The sequence below is a fragment of the Panthera tigris genome, chromosome A2, assembly GCF_018350195.1.
Source record: "Panthera tigris isolate Pti1 chromosome A2, P.tigris_Pti1_mat1.1, whole genome shotgun sequence".
Lineage (NCBI taxonomy): Eukaryota > Metazoa > Chordata > Mammalia > Carnivora > Felidae > Panthera > Panthera tigris.
This window is the reverse complement of record NC_056661.1, coordinates 93103271-93119382: the sequence shown is the minus strand read 5'-3', so window position 1 is coordinate 93119382 and position 16112 is coordinate 93103271. Positions and strand designations below refer to the sequence as shown.

Below are 16112 nucleotides of genomic sequence, written 5' to 3'. Positions count from 1 at the left end.
CTAATTTACATTTAAAATATACATAGAAAAATAACTGGTGACATTTTATTCTTCATTGGAATTTGAAAAATCAATAAAACATGACTCAGAAGTTAATATATCTTTGAGAGCCAAATTTTCTAAACAGAGAAAAAAATACTAGGCAAACTATTTAGTATTGTTCATAAATTTTCTCAAAAATTCTCTAAAAAAATCATAATTTCTTGCTTTCATCTCACATTTATCATTCACTTGAGAGCAACTTATTGTGAGAAAAAATTTTATTATAGTTTAATCTCTTGTGGCTAGAATCTCCCATTACAATAAAATTGACCACCTCTGAAATATCAACTGGAATCAAGTGATCCAGTGAAGTTTTGAGTTCTTTATCACATACTATACCATGATGCATATCTTTGTAATATAAAATAAAATAATATGCTACATGCTAATGTAAAATAAAGTTAAAGAAAAAAACTTACCCACATAATTTTAGGATATTAAATGCAGATTCTATAAAGTGGGGCTGGTTTTCAATTTTTTCTGCACACAGATTCAGAATTTTAAATATTTGTGCTAAATCCCTTAGGGGCTTTAATATTTTTAGTTAAGAAATAAAATTAAGATTAATATTTTTATTAACATACTCTATAGCACTTCTCTCAAGAAAGTCTATAGAATTCCATCTATTTTGTTAAATGTGGTTGACACTTTTATTTTTTATTTTTTGACACTTTTAATTATACTAATTTTGAAGTCTAAAGAGGAAAACTTGGAACCATATATTTTTTAGGAATATTATTTAATTTTTGTCTCAGTAATCGCTTATTCAAAATATCATTTTCCCTTACCACACCTTTAGAATTTGATTACCAACTACTACACCATGGATTCAGCTGATCAATAACTTACTATTGGCAATAAGAAATAACACATAGAAAAAAACAATAGCTCAATTTTATACTTTGTTTTTCCCCTACCCACACACAAAACATACACTGCTCCAGAATAAGCAACCCAAACCTACCTTATTTATTTTATTAACATTATTCAGATGCATGTTCTTATTTTTATGTTGTAAATTGGCTGAGATTTTATTTCATTTAAAACTCATGAAATGAGAGGCACCTGGGTGGCTCAGTCAGTTAAGCATCCAGCTTCAGCTCAGGTCATGATCCCATGGTTAGTGAGTTCGATCCCTGCATGGGGCTCTGTGCTGACAGTGGGGAGCCTGGAGCCTGCTTCAAGTTCTGTGTCTCCCTCTCTGTCTGCCCCTTGCCCACTCATTCTGTCTCTCTCTCAAAAATGAATAAACATTAAGAAAAAACTAATGAAATAAAAATTTTGCTTTTATATTAGTCTAAAAGCAAAATTTATCTTCTCTAAATCTTGAGGTAACAGCACCTTTTATCTATTTAAAAACCCCAATTGGTGGGTGCCTGGGTGGCTCAGTCAGTTAAGCATCCAACTTTGGTTCGGGTCATGACCTCATGGTTGGTGGGTTTGAGCCCCACATCAGGCTCTCTGCTGTCAGCACAAAGCTTGCTTTGGATCCTCTGTCCTCTTTCTTTACCCCTACCTGGCTCTGCTCCCACTCTCTCCCTTTCAAAAATAGATGAACATTAAAAACAAACAAACAAACAAACAAAACCCCACCTGGTGCATAACAGCCAGTTCTGGAACTCTCTGTTACCAATCTGGTAAGATGACTACAGGGAGTGAGAGTTTCCTGTGACAATTGCATTGCCTTTTATAATAGCTAATATATGCAAAGGTTAAAACAGTAACAACAACAACCCAACAATAAACTGGTTCTTAAACACAGTTTTGAGCTGCACTGGTTTCCACATATTCTGATCAGGGTGGTATATACAGTGGGAATAATATATTTATACAATGTTTTGCAGGTTATCAAGCACCTGCATGTACATTATCTAGCCTTCCTAACAATATGATGAGGTGCTGTTATCCCGATTTTCTTAAGAGGTGGAGAAGTTAATACGTTTATCAACAGTACAAATAATCAGGTAAGTTGGTAAAAATAAGACTTTGACTTGACCCTCCTAACTACATCCATTGGGGCACCTGTAAAGTGACTCTTTTGGCACAGGTCATAATCTCACAGTTGTGAGATCAAGCCCTGCATTGGGCCCAGTGTGGAGCACAGAGCCTACTTGGGATTTTCTCTCTCTCCCTCTCTCACTGCCTCTCTCCCCTGCTTGTGCTCCTTCTCTCTCAAAATAAATAAATATACTTTTTAAAAATTGCCACTATCTGTGCAGAGTTAATCGCATTATAGTGTTTCTTCAATTTTATATTCCCTGGTAAACAAAACATATAATTCTGTGAAAAATACAAAATGTTAGATATTTTCTGTGGTAGACAGGATAATGGATTGCCCAAAGTTGTCCATACCTTAATTCCTAGAACTTGCAAATGTTACCTTACATGGCAAAGGGACTTTTCAGATGTGATTACGTTAAAAGCCTTGAGATGGGACTGTTATCCAAGATTATCCAGGTAGGCCCAAAGTAATCACAGGGGTTCTACATGGGAAAGAGAGAGGCAGGAGAGGATCACAAAAGATGTGACCACAGAAGCAGAGATGAGAGTGGTGCTACTCTGAGGAAGGGGCCATGAGCCAAGGAATGCCGGCCACCTTAAAAGCTGGGAAAAGCAAAGACAGGGATTCACATCTAGAGCCTTCAGAAGGAACCAGCCCTGCCAACACCTGACGTCAGCCCAGTGAGGCTGATTTTGGACTTGTGACCTCAAGAACTGTAAGAAAAAGCTTTAGGATGTTTGGTGACACTAAGTTTGGGGTAATTTGTTATAGCAGCAAGAGGAAATGAATACATTTTCTAATAAAAATTCTCCCATTTCAGGATAAATGAAACAAACACGTAAAGATCTAGATACAGATATAGATATATGTAAAGGATACAAGTCCATTCTGATAACACTGCACCAGTTTCTTGACAGATTTAAGTTGTTCTTCTTCTAAATCATCCTAAAACAAGTTATCTATTTTAGTTCTTTTGTACTGTTAAATATGTTGAGATATTAAAAATTTTCCTGAATATAAAAAGAAAGTCAATTGAAACTGTTAATTACTAAATTACTATATTATAATGCAAGCATTATAAAATACTTCCTCAAACAGTGAAGGTAAAAATAAATATATCATTTAAATTTGATTAGGAAGGGGCACCTGGGTGGCTCAGTCGGTTAAGTGTCTGACTTCAGCTCAGGTCATGATCTCACAGTTCGTGGATCTGAGCCCTGTGTTGGGCTGGGCTCTGGGCTGACAGCTCAGAGCCTGGGGCCTGCTTCAGATTCCATATTTCCCTCTCTCTCTGTCCCTCCCCTGTTCGCACTTTCTCTCAAAAATGAATAAACGTTAAAAATATTTTTTTTAATTTGATTAGGAAATTGAGAATCAAAACTAGATTAATATAAAAGCAGCATTTGTTTCCATTAATAATATTAACAATACTTGAATTCACTGAGCATTTTTCTATGCCATGCACCATTATGCTCTATTGATGCATGTCATTTAATTAATTTTTAAAATAACCCTATTAGGAAGGTACCATTACTATCTCTATTTTCCAGAATAGGAAACTCAAGTGGAAACGCTAATTTGTCCAAAATCACCTAGCTAGTAACTGGAGGTGTTAGGAGTCAAAGTTGGCTATCTGACTGTAGAAATTGTATTTTTAACTTCTAAACCAAGCCCAGTGTAATGGCTCAAACATCTTCAGCAAATTAAAACAAAACTCAAAAAACAAAACAAAACAAAGAAACAAAAACAAAACTCAATACAGTGATATGTTTGTCTTCATAACTGAATCACACTGTCCTTTTAAAATTCTTAAATTGTTCATAAGAAGCTGTGGCATTTTCTATACATTTTTTTTTTTTGGTCTGCCTTTATTTAAAAACTAGTTGGAACTTTATGTAGTTGGGTTTTCTTTTTTTTAATGAAGGCACATTCAAAATTAAAAATAACTTTCACAACAAACACAGCCAGCAAGAGATAAATTATTCTTATAAGGGCCATTATTATTATTGTGCTTTTTCTCTATGTGAAAATGTGAGACTAAAAAATGCTAACACAGTAACTAAATTTTTGGCCTACTAATCACTAGACACTTTTTTTGATTGGCTCTACCATGATCAACCCATTTTCCACGTATTAAAAGCATGAAATCTTCATCCTGTAGTCATGTTATAGTGTGTGCTGGCTTTTAGGCATGCAATCGATTCTTAGGTAATGTCAGGAGAGTGTGGTGTGTGAGCATGCATAAAATGCATTTATTATCCTTCCTCCCAATGCCTACACTCTCCACTTTGAGGCTCAGATCTGAAATAATTTTATTTCCATTCCATTCTGTATAAGATCCCTCTCAAAGTAGATTAACTTATGAATATGTCTGAGTGTGTATATATCCAGATTTCATGTCAGGAAATTTTAAGTAGTACATCATGAATCACTTTTTCTACTCTTGTTCCCCACATCCTTTTTGGTAACAAGCAATTAATAGAGGCTGGAGGAGTCTTCCTGTACTCTTGATACCTTCTGTTTATATCTACCATGGATTTGTCCATCCCACAAAACCAAATGAAATCTCCTCCTCCAGCCTCCATACCAGGTAAAACACATTCTTCAAACAGTCCTTGAATATGAGAAATGTTCCTATTTGAAATGTTTTCAACAAAAAGGAATAAACAAGACTTATTTTGGGGGAATACATGTTACCTTTCAGGGAAATCATAGTTTATAAGTGATACAGTAGAGAAATTTTCTCTCAAAGCTTACTTTATCAGTTTCTTCAAGGAGTTTGATGACGCGATTTAGGTCCATGGTCTTGAAAGCACCCTAAAAAACATACAACTCTTACAATTCTGTGTCATGAGAGTCAAGAAATCACATCAAGCACACTATTTTCCTATGATATTATCCCTCAGCAACTTAAAAGTATCTTATGACAAAAAGATAGTGAGGAGAAAGGGATAATGGAGGGATGGGCAAAATGGGTGAAGGGGAGTTAGAGATAGAGACCTCCAGCTATGGAATAAGTTACAGGGATGAAAAGTACATACAGCATAAGAAATAGAGTGAATGGTATTCTAACAGTATTGCATGGTGACAGACAATAGCTACACTTGTGATGAGCATAGCATTAACTATACACTTGTGGAATGACTATGTTGTACACCTGAAACTAATGCAACATTACATGTCAACTATACTTCAATTTCTATAAAAGATATGGAGGGGAGAATGAAAAGCAGATGAGACCTTATAGGAGTAAATAAATTTTGGAGTTGAAAAAAATAATAAAAATGCCTCTTGAATTCTAGTATTATCTTATAATCTTATGGTCTTTAAATTTCAAAACACCTGTAATAATCATGGAAAATGAAATGATCTGGTACATATATATTCCACATCCCACACATGCACAATACGTTGAGTTTGTCTATGCAGATATACATAAGACTCGCTTCTAAACTACAGGTAGGAGATCATCTTCCTGAACTAGGTATCCCCTTTCTCAGTTGGTATCAGCATTCTTACAGTCATCAACATTAGAAAACAGAATGTCCAAGTTCTATAGATTTTACATTTTAAATATTTCTTTTTTTTTTTAATTTTTTTTTTAACGTTTATTTATTTTTGAGACAGAGAGAGACAGAGCATGAGCGGGGGAGGGTCAGAGAGAGGGAGACACAGAATCTGAAACAGGCTCCAGGCTCTGAGCTGTCAGCACAGAGCCCGACGCGGGGCTCGAACTCACGGACCGCGAGATCATGACCCGAGCTGAAGTCGGCCGCTTAACCGACTGAGCCACCCAGGCGCCCCATTTTAAATATTTCTTGAGCGCAACTGATTTATTGACAGAGTTGTGAAGGTATCCTGCTGTTCTCAGTGCCTCTACTCTCCCACCCTTCATGGTCCTCTACTCTATGGTGAATAATAAAACTCAATTCTGAACATAACCCATCTAAATCATTCAGTTACTCTCCATTAGTGCCCCTCACCCCTCCTCTATTTTCCTTCCCTTGGTTAAACCCCACGGGTGCTTCAAAACTCAGCTCAGGTGTTGCCTCCTCAAGGGAAGGAAAAAGAACAAATGTCCTTCCTTTGTGCTCCCATAGCATCCTAAGTTCCTTATCCACTACAATTCCCATTATGGTTCTAGAATGGTTTGCATGTTTATCCCCCGCCACACCCTACCCAAAGCTCACTCAAGGCAAAGACTTTTGTTTTCTGGCACCCCAGCTCCAGAAACTGGGTCTGGCATATGAAGTTATTTGTAGGTAAGCGGAGAAGGAAACAGGAAGTGCTATTATCCCAAATTTAAGTACTTATACAAAAATCTCCACATTTTAAATTCAGTTTTGGGGATTAATGCTTTGTTGCATGACGTTTTCTTCCCTTTTTTTTAACCTTTTTTAAGTTTATTAATTTATTTTGAGAGAGAGAGAGCACGCACATCAGCACAGAGACCACTTCAGATCCTCTGTCCCCCTCTCTCTGCCCCTTCCCTGCTCATGTGGGCTTTCTCTCTCTCAAAAATAAATAAACATTAAAAAATTTTTTAAATAAAAAAATAACTTCAAAAAAATTATATAAAAGATGATGATATAAAAAAATTCAAAAGGGAAGAAAATCCTACTTATTCCTATCATCTAAATACATCTACTTTTATATATAATTTTGTTTTTATGTTTATTTTTATATGCTACTTTTTGTTTACATGTATAAATATATAATTTAACTTAGTGTTAACACCATTGTATTTTGATTTCTAAATCTATAATACATATCTTTCCCTATGTCTACATAGATATTATTCTATTGCCTCTTAAGTCTAGAATTTCCTTTCCTTTCACAATTACAAACTCATATATTCTAATCTCAGGCAGTGTCTTTCAAAAACAATTTTCAGGGGTGCCTGTGTGGCTCAGTTGGTCAGGTGTCCTGCTCTTGGTTTCAGCTTAGGTTGTGAACTCATGGCTCGAGTTCGAGCCCCACATCCGGCTCCACAATATCAGTGCAGAGACCTGCTTAAGATTCTCTCTTTTTCAAATAAATAAACTTAAAAACAAACAAACAAACAAAAAAACAATTTTCAGTAAAGTGTTCTAATTTTAAGTTTGTAGGGTATCTGAGTGAGTTTAACTCCAAATGCTTTTTACCAAAAAAATTAATAATCAAAAAAGATTTTCTAAATACTGATCTTTACCTGGTATTATGGTTATCCTTAAAAACTGTTATATTTTACTGTTAAATTGTTTAAATTATTAAATTTACTGTTACCAAAAAACTTGATAAATAGAATTTTGTCTTTTAAGATTTGAGTTCAGTGCCATCTGCCACTACCTCAGTTGTCTTCTTTCTTCCTCTTGGAAAAAATAGGTTTTTGTTTTAAGATTTTCTGCAATATTGTTTTTGAAGGTTGGAAAGCATATTGAAATGAAAGTCAATGCAACATTTTCTTTTTAATACCTGCATGTATTATCAGAATTGTTTTTCCCAAATGAGCAGGTATAACTTTTATTAAGAAACAGAGAGTAGTAAAGGTTAAAGCATAGATTCCTTTCAGATTTATGTTGATTACTTCATGCTACTCTGTGTGTTACTTGCTTAGCATATATTATATTTTTAAGATTTCTCCTGCCCTCCCTCCTTTAGCCCGTTCCTCCTTCCATCAATATTTAGAAGCAGCTTCTATGTTTCAGAAACTGTGCTAAGTGTGGGGAACAACACTGCTCTGACCTCAAGTAGCTATCAGTCTGGCATGGAATACAAGTAATACAGATAAAAAGCTACAAAATGCTCCCTGGATGCTGAAAGGCGTGCTCTGGAAGCACACAGACTGGAAGCACAGAAGGCATGACACAGTTGCTGTAAAAAGTAATTGGCAGGGAGAGGTGAGAAGGAGTAGGATCTGTGAGATGAACTGAAGGTTTGAGAGGTGGAGACAGGGAGTAGCATATGTGAAGGCCTGGAGGCAAAAGAAAAGGCATTTTGAGGATGGGGAGGAAAATATAGTACAAAGGATAGTGGCTACAGATGATGCTGATTGGGTAAGTAGAGGTCAAATCATGAATAATAACAATAATGATCATAACAATGATGGTGATGTCTATTTCCAGGTACAGTTGTACTTTCCACGTATTTGCTAATTGAATTGTATGAGGTAGATACTATTATTAACCCCACTTTACAGAATGCCTTGTACGTATCCTATGCTAAAGATCTTCAAAAATATTGAATGGTTTGAGAGACTGGATATATAAACAGACAATGGCCAGACTACATATGGCAACAGAACTCTAGCCTGTAATCTCTGCAGCAACCAAACCCAGGAGCTATTTGCTCAGGAAAGTCAGAATTTGGCAATGATTGCCAGATTCCCTATTTTTTGCCCCTCATATTGCTATGTAGGACCACCAGAGAAACCCAAATATGCTTCCCAAATCAATCACATAGAATGCCCTGTTTGTAGCTAGCCCACCTCCAGCTTCCCCATGGCAACAACCTCCAAACAGAGCATACCAGAAGCTTTCCCTTTTTTCACTACAAAGCTTCCCTGCCTGCCTTAGAGTCTCTGCCAAATGTACGTAATGTTAGCTGACTTCCTATATAGCAAGCTCTGTATATTAAATAGTGCCTGCTTATTCTCATCAGGGTGGTCTTTATTTCCACAGGCTTTAACCAGAGGAGTGTAACAATAAAAAGGCAATTTTGTTTGCTGAGTAGAGACTGAACTGGAAAGGTCTAGGCTGAACTGGAAAGGAGGTAGGAGACATCTGTAACTTGAGGCCTTGACTAAGGTACTGGCAACCCAGGCCGACAATAGGGAATGGAATGAAAAACATCAAGGAGGTAGAGTCTGTGGGACTTAAAGAGTGATTTGATTTGGTGGGAGAGAGAGGAAAAGGTGATGATGCTCCTGGGCTTGGGCAATTATAGAAGTAGTGTCACCCTTTGCTGAGACAGGGAAGGCTGGAAGAAGAGGCCTGTGTTGAGGCTGGAGATAAGTTAAATTGGGGGGCAGAGATTTCCAAATCAGAGACTTAAAGTAATAATTGGAAGAGTTTGGGTAAATGAGATCACACAGCAGAATGAAGCAAAAGAGGACATACAGATGTAAACATGAAAATAATTGCTGTTAACATAAGATGTTTATAGAGAATTGTAAAAACATTTAACAAAACATTTTAAGATCAAGTCTAATAAACTGTTTTGAAGAAAATTAAACCTTTACTTACAGTTACAGGATAAATTTATTTTCCCATTTTACCAAGGGACAGGTCAAAGGGGAGAAATCCTGCTCATTTGATACATGGTTATGGGGAAAGGAACTAATATTTACTGTGGTCCTTTTATGTGTCTGTCTCTGGCACTTTATATCCTTTTTTTTCTTTTTTTCCTAAGTAGGTTCCATGCCCAACATGGAGCTTGAACTCACAACCCTGAAATCAAGAGTTGCATCTTCTACCAACAGAGCCAGGCAGGCCCCTCCACCCCCTTTTTTAAACTTTATATCTTAAGTAGTCCTCGACTTTACCATATAGAGTTGATGAAACTGGGGTATTGAGACCTAACTTGTTAAGGTCACATAGCTAGTACCTGGGCTAGCAAGTCTGTCTGATGCAGGAGTGCTGGTTCTTTGCACCTAAGTTCTCTGCCTGACTTCTCAACTGACCACAGAGGTTATGTCTAGCAATTACCCCAAAACCAGGGTAGGCAATTTTAAGGACAGTCCATGGCAGTATTACATACAGTGGCAGGATAGGACTTCAACTAGAAGATTGTGGAGGTTCTCAGAGGAAGAGCAAATTTGGGCAAGGAAGCTAAGCCATGATACCTATGCAGGCCAAGTAATCACAATTTATTTATTCCACAAACATTTTGGAGTATCTACACTGTGTCAGACATTGTTCTAGTTGCTAAGGATATGGTATTGAATAAAACACAAAATCTCCTGCTTTCCTATGACATCAATATGTTTTGTCTTCAACAGCAAAGAAAACCATCAAGAAAACAAAAAGGCAACCTACTGAATGGGAAAAGATATTTGCAAATGATATATCTGATAAGGGGTTAATATCCAAAATATATAAAGAACTTTTACAACTCAACAGCAAAAATCCCCAAATAATCCAATTAAAAAACGTGCAGAGGACCTAAACAGAATACATTTCTATAGACATATAAATGACCAACAGATACATGAAAAGATGCTCAATATCACTAATCATCAGGGAAATACAAATCAAAACCACAGTGAGCTATCACCTTATACCTGTCAGAATGGCTAAAAACAAGCAAAAAAAAAAAAAAAGACAACAAGAAATTACAAGTGTTGGTGAGGTTGTGGAGAAAAAGGAATCCTCCTACACTGTTGGCAATAACATAAATTGGTACAGTAGGGAGGTTCCTCAAAAAGTTAAAAATATAAGAACTATCACATGATCCAATAATTACACTACTGGGAATTTACCCAAAGAAAACAAAAACACTGATTTGAAAAGATACATGCACCTCTATGCTTATTGTAGCATTGTAATGTTTACAATAGTCAAGATATGGAAGCAACCTAAGTATCCACTGATAGACAAATGGATAAGGAAGATTTGGTATATACATGTAATGGAATATTACACAGCCATAAAAAGTACGAGATTGTGCCATTTGTGACAACACAGATGGACCTAGAGGGTATTATGCTAAATGAATTAAGTCAGACTGAGAAAGACAAATACCATATGATTTTACTCACATGTGGAATCCAACAAAAAACAAATGCATAGGGGCACCTGGGTGGCTCAGTCGGTTACATGTTTGACTTTAGCTCAGGTCATGATCTCAGAATTCATGGGTTCAAGCCCTACATCAGGCTCTGGGCTGACAGGTCGGAGCCTGGAACCTGCTTCAGATTATGTCTCCCTCTCTCTCTGCCCCTCCCCTCCCCCTGCTCACACTGTCTCTCTCTCTCTCTCTCTCTCAAAAATGAAAAAATAAAACAAATGAATAAATCAACAAATAAAAAGCAGAATCAGACCTATAAATACAGAGAACAAACTGATGGTTGCCAATGGAGAGAAGGTGGGTGAGGGAAAGGATAGAAAAAATGGGTGAAGGGAAGTGGGAGATACAGGCTTCCAGTTCTGGAATGAATAAGTCACAGGGATGAAATAGAGAATATAATCACTGATATTGTAACAGCATTTTATGGTAGCTGATGGTAACTACACTTGTGAGCACAGCATAATATACATACTTGTCAAATCACTATGTTGTACACTTGAAACTAATGTAACATCATGTTACCTATAATCATATAAAAGTTTTTTAATGTTTATTTTATTTTTGAGAGAGACAGACAGAGAGAGACAGAACACGAGTGGAGGAGGGGCAGATAGAGGGAGACACAGAATCCAAAGTAGGCTCCAAGCTCTGAGCTGTTAGCACATAGCCTGATTGGGGGGGGGGGGGGGAGGGGGGCTCCAACTCAGACCACGAGATCATGACCTGAGCCAAAGTTGGACACCTAACCGACTGAGCCACCAGGTAACCCACAAATAAAAAAATTTAAAGTGAATTAATATGCTTTGGAGGAGACAAAAATCACTGTTATATAGTTTACTACAAGATGACATATCTTTGGAGGAAAGAAAGTAGGAAGTGTTAAGATGCTTAAGCAACGGTCAGCAAAAGACTCACAGGGAGGGTAACATTTCAGCAAAGTCTTGAAGGAGGTATGAAAAATAGGGGAAAACTCCCGGGCAATGGGCACACCAAGTGCATAGGCCCTCAGGCAGAGGTATAAAATACACCCGGCAAGGTTGAAGAGAAGCCAGGAGGCCAGTGTGGAACACAAAAGGCTTTGTAAGTTATTTATATGAACTTCAATTTCTACTCTGAGCTCAGAGTCAAGGAAGGAAGGACACATAGGTATTAAGATATATTTCCTACACTTAAGGAATCCATATTCTAGGGAAAGAGGCAAAATTTAGACAAATGAAACAGTTGCTAACATAACACAAGTGATAATTAGGTGACAAATGGTGTGACTGAGACCTAGGACTATATTCATTTATGAGAAGATCTGTGAGGGTGAAAATAAATGCTTCCTATTGGGAGAGTACTTTACGTTGGAGAGTAGGGAGGTAGGGTAAGTTTTAAATTCAGAAAAGGGGGAAGGGCATTCATTTAGTAAATATTTAATATCACCTCCTGTGTACCATATATTGTGCTGGGTGCTACTGGGGAATACTGGAAGATAATGGGGGACACCACAGGAAAAGACAACAGGCAAGAATTCTATCTTCTTGGAGGTGGCACTAAACTGAGAATCTGGTACAGATTAAGTACAAATAATACATTGGGAAACCCTGAAAACACAACAGAGAAGTAGATCTGAGGCACTTTAGGGAAGGCAGAGACCTTGGATATCATCTAGTTCAGTGGTTTTGAGGCTAAAAATCACTCGAGAGAGTTTAAAAAAAATAAATTTATTTATTTTGAAAAAGAAAGAATGAGAGAGAGAGTGAGTGGGTGGGCACAAGCAGAGGAGGGGCAGAGAGAAGGAGACAGAATCCCAAGCAGGCTCCACATCATCAGGGCAGAGCCTGATATGGGGCTTGAACTCACAAATGGAGAGATCATGACCGGAGCCGAGACCAAGAGTCGGATGCTTAACCAACTGAGCCACCCAGCCCCTTGAGACAGCTTTTTAAAAAGTACCAGACTCCACATTGGGGATTATGAGTCAGTAAATCTGGGTTAGGAATGAGCTATGGTACAGTTTTTTGAACCCCTCAGATGACTATGATGGTCACCCAGGTTTGGGGCACGCTCCTCTCAAACAGGCTTGCTTTACAGAAAATAGAATATTAAGTGATTTGATCAGGGTAATTCTGTGTGGTGACATAAGCGATAAGAAACTACTGTGGAATCCTGAAAGAGGTTGTGAGGCTCACAGGGAAGAAGGAGGACCATAAAGTGGTATTTATGGAAAGCAGTTTGGGAAGAGATGAAGAGGTACTGACTAGAAGGATGTGACATTCATCCAAGATCAACTGAAGCTTTGTGGTGACAGGAAAAGAGAGCAAGTAGTTCTTTTAAACTCCATTTGACATCTCTTGTTTTTTAACACACAGTCTGGAACAGTGGGGGTAGGGTTGGAATTTTGTTTTATTTTTGTTATTATTTTGTTTTATAATCTGAATCCACATGAAACTACTTCCTACAGCTATCCAGGAGTTAAATGTTGTGAAATTCTGTAGCACTGTTCATACTTTACTGCAGCTATAATAAATTAAGCATTGCTACTTCAGGTGGGAAATGAGGTCCTTCAACCAGTAGCAATGACATCACCCGGAAACCTGTTAGAAAAGCAGAATCCGGGGCTCCTCCCCAGCCCTACAGAATCACAGTCTGATCTTGATAAGATCCCCAGGTTTTCCAAATGGACGTTAAAGTTTGAGAAGCACCTCTAGAGGGCTTCTGATTCTTTAGAATGAGAACAACATTAAAACAAATAGGAAATTGGGGCGCCTGGGTGGCTCAGTCAGTTAGGCGTCCGACTGTTGATTTCTGCTCGGGTCATGGTCTCATGGTTGGTGGGTTTGAGCCCTGCCTTGGGCTCCGCCCTAATGGCATGGAGCCTGCTTGGGTTTCTCTCCCCCTGTCTCTGGCCCTCCCCCACTCATGCGCGCGCGCTCTCTCTCTCTCTCTCTCTCTCAAAATAAATAATTTTAAAAATAGGACATAAAGGTAAACAATTTGTGATTTCAAGCATAGAATGGAGCTGACTTAAAGCACTGAGATAGACTCTCCAAAGTCACTTTTAGCTACCAGTATATACTTACTGTCTCTCAAGTGTTCCAAGGGTTCCATGAGTCTTTCCTCTACTGGTCTAAGGCAGAGGTCTAAAAGGTTATCATTTCAATGATGGCAAAGATGGCTAGACCTCACTCCGATTAAAGAAACTAAGTAACTCTCAGTTAACTTCTCATGGCCTCATTTGTAAGAACAACTACAAAGAATACCCAAAAAGGTTGAGTGATCATTTCTCCTAGCTCTAAAAAAGTTTTTATCTCCTTTCTTTTGGTAGAAACGGCCTTCTCCAGTACTTTGAAAAATATTAATGCTTCTCCAAGTACTTATTAACAAGCTAGGAACTCCAATTAATACAAAAATAGTTCTACCTGAAAGAGAATCCAAGGCTCTGTAAGGAGGGGTAATAATGAAAGAAAAGGAAAAAAGAAAGGGAAAAGGGAAGGGAGAAAGTACACACACATATACACAGGTTTACTAGTTTTGCTTTACTTGATATGTTGTGGACTACTCTGGCTTTGGCCTGTTAAAAGCATTTCCCTTTTTTTTTTCTTTTTAACCCATGCTAGCCTGCCTCGTGTAACTGTGCCCCCCATCCCTGCCACCTCTTTTACAGCGAGTGAAGGAACAAGAGCCATTAGATACCAAATTCACCTACTTCTCAGTTGTGCCCGGTTTCTGGGCACAACAATGGCGGTAACGTTGAGCCCCCCTGCAGCCTTGGGAGTGGAGAGCTGCTGCTCCTGAAAGTCTTTCTTCTCCCTACCCTATTGGAATACGTCCACAAAACTGATAAGGTAAATTCCCCGTTCCTCCTCATGCAAAATTGCTGTTGCCCACAGTTAAAACCGTGCAAATGTCAGAGAGTCCTCAGGGAGTTCAATCTTATTCCCAAAGAAGAGGTCCCCAGTCAACTGGCCACTCCCAAGGAACTCTCCAAGGTTCCAGGATGTGGACGTAGGAGACAGGGTTCCTGACGCAGCCTGGGACTCGCAAAACCTCCACAGGAATTCCCATAGTGACCCCACGTCATCAGTGTGAAGAGGTAGGGTAGGATTCCTCCAGAGAATTCACGCTTTAGGGTTTGATCAATACTCTCTAGGGAGGGGCAATGGAACCCTAGTATGAAACAAACGACGTGGAGTTTACAAACACTTCCGCCACGAATGGAGATCCAGCCGAGGGTTCCGAAGTGAAATATCTCAACAGACCAACTTAGAAGAACTAATTTTGTATTCCTAATAAAAATAAACTCAAAACCAAATACAAGTACAGTAAAATATGTAAATTCTGTTCTCTCTCAACTCCGGCTCCATAACCAGCCTCCAATTTCATATGAAAATGAGGCTACTTTCTAATTTTGACAGATTTTCCTTCCCTCCAGGTGTAGGTTTTAAAGTGGGAGCTAATTTAAACACGAGAGATTTTACCCCTATGTCAAGAACATCACTTAGTAACAGGTATCTACGTACAAGCCCATTGCAAACAAAATGCTCATTAAATCCATGATTTTGCTACAAACGTGTCCTTTCCTCCCACGCCCTTCGTGGTCACAGTTTTCGAAGAAAAGCGGCAAAACCTTGCTTATTCTGTTTAGTGGGACGGTCCGGGAGAACCTCGCGCCACAGTCCCCAGACAGGTTGGCTGACGACAGCTGGACCCTCCCTCCGGCGGCAGTTCTCGGAAGGATCGGCGTTGCCTTGGGAACCTCCGTCCCGCGGGCTCCGAGTGTTTCCACTTCGGCCCCCATTTCCGCCCTTTGCTGCCCCCGGCCTCTCCCCGCCCCCCCCAGATCCCAACCTCCCCTCCACACTTCCCAAAGCACAGACACCCGACCATACCTGTGCGTCCTCGTCCTCCGTCACCACCCCGACCACCGGGATTTGGCGAGGGCTGCCGGACCTGTTCCTGCGGCCCGGTTCCGGGACCTCGGAGGTCCCCGCGGCCTCAGCTACCGACATGGCTGAAGTGGGAGGGAGGGAGGGATGGGGGGCGGGGGTGGTCCTCCAGTCCTACACAGTTCCCTTAGCCTCAAGATCCACAAAGTACCCCCCACCAAGAAGAGAAGGCCGCCGGAGAGCCGCTAGGGTCGCGAAAAGCCTCGGGAGTCCGGCAGTGGCCTCGGCCACCACGACGCCACCCTTATTATCAAGCCACCGCAGCCCACCGGCTGACTTCGGCTCCCGCGGGCTGGCGGGTTGTTAACAAGCCAGAGCGTTGCCAGGGGCGGGGTCGGGGGCGGCAGAATCGTCGGCTCCTACGGAAGCCT

General features: G+C 39.3%; 1 protein-coding gene and 1 long non-coding RNA gene across 7 annotated transcripts in view; one reads left to right on the top strand and one right to left on the bottom strand.

Moving 5' to 3' along the window:
* LOC122233505 overlaps window positions 1-2098 on the top strand; it is a 48907-nt gene extending 46809 nt beyond the window's left edge. The window contains exon 3 of the long non-coding RNA XR_006211059.1: window positions 1887-2098. This is a non-coding gene — a long non-coding RNA (uncharacterized LOC122233505). The remainder of the gene's footprint in view (window positions 1-1886) is intronic.
* Window positions 1-16112, bottom strand: part of CFAP69 (cilia and flagella associated protein 69) — a 61373-nt gene that overhangs the window by 45212 nt on the left and 49 nt on the right. For 3 of the 6 annotated variants that reach the window (XM_042965904.1, XM_042965911.1, XM_042965922.1), the window contains exons 1-4: window positions 15423-15619; window positions 4802-4861; window positions 2924-2989; window positions 462-571 (exon numbers count right to left, since the gene is read on the bottom strand). In XM_042965904.1, the coding sequence (XP_042821838.1) occupies window positions 462-571; window positions 2924-2989; window positions 4802-4861; window positions 15423-15593 (407 nt within the window). In that variant the 5' untranslated portion in view covers window positions 15594-15619. Of the gene's footprint in view, window positions 1-461; window positions 572-2923; window positions 2990-4801; window positions 4862-14501; window positions 14588-15422; window positions 15620-15684; window positions 15807-16112 lie in introns of those variants that run through there. The other 3 variants (XM_007076754.2, XM_042965929.1, XM_042965940.1) reach the window with 3 other exon arrangements.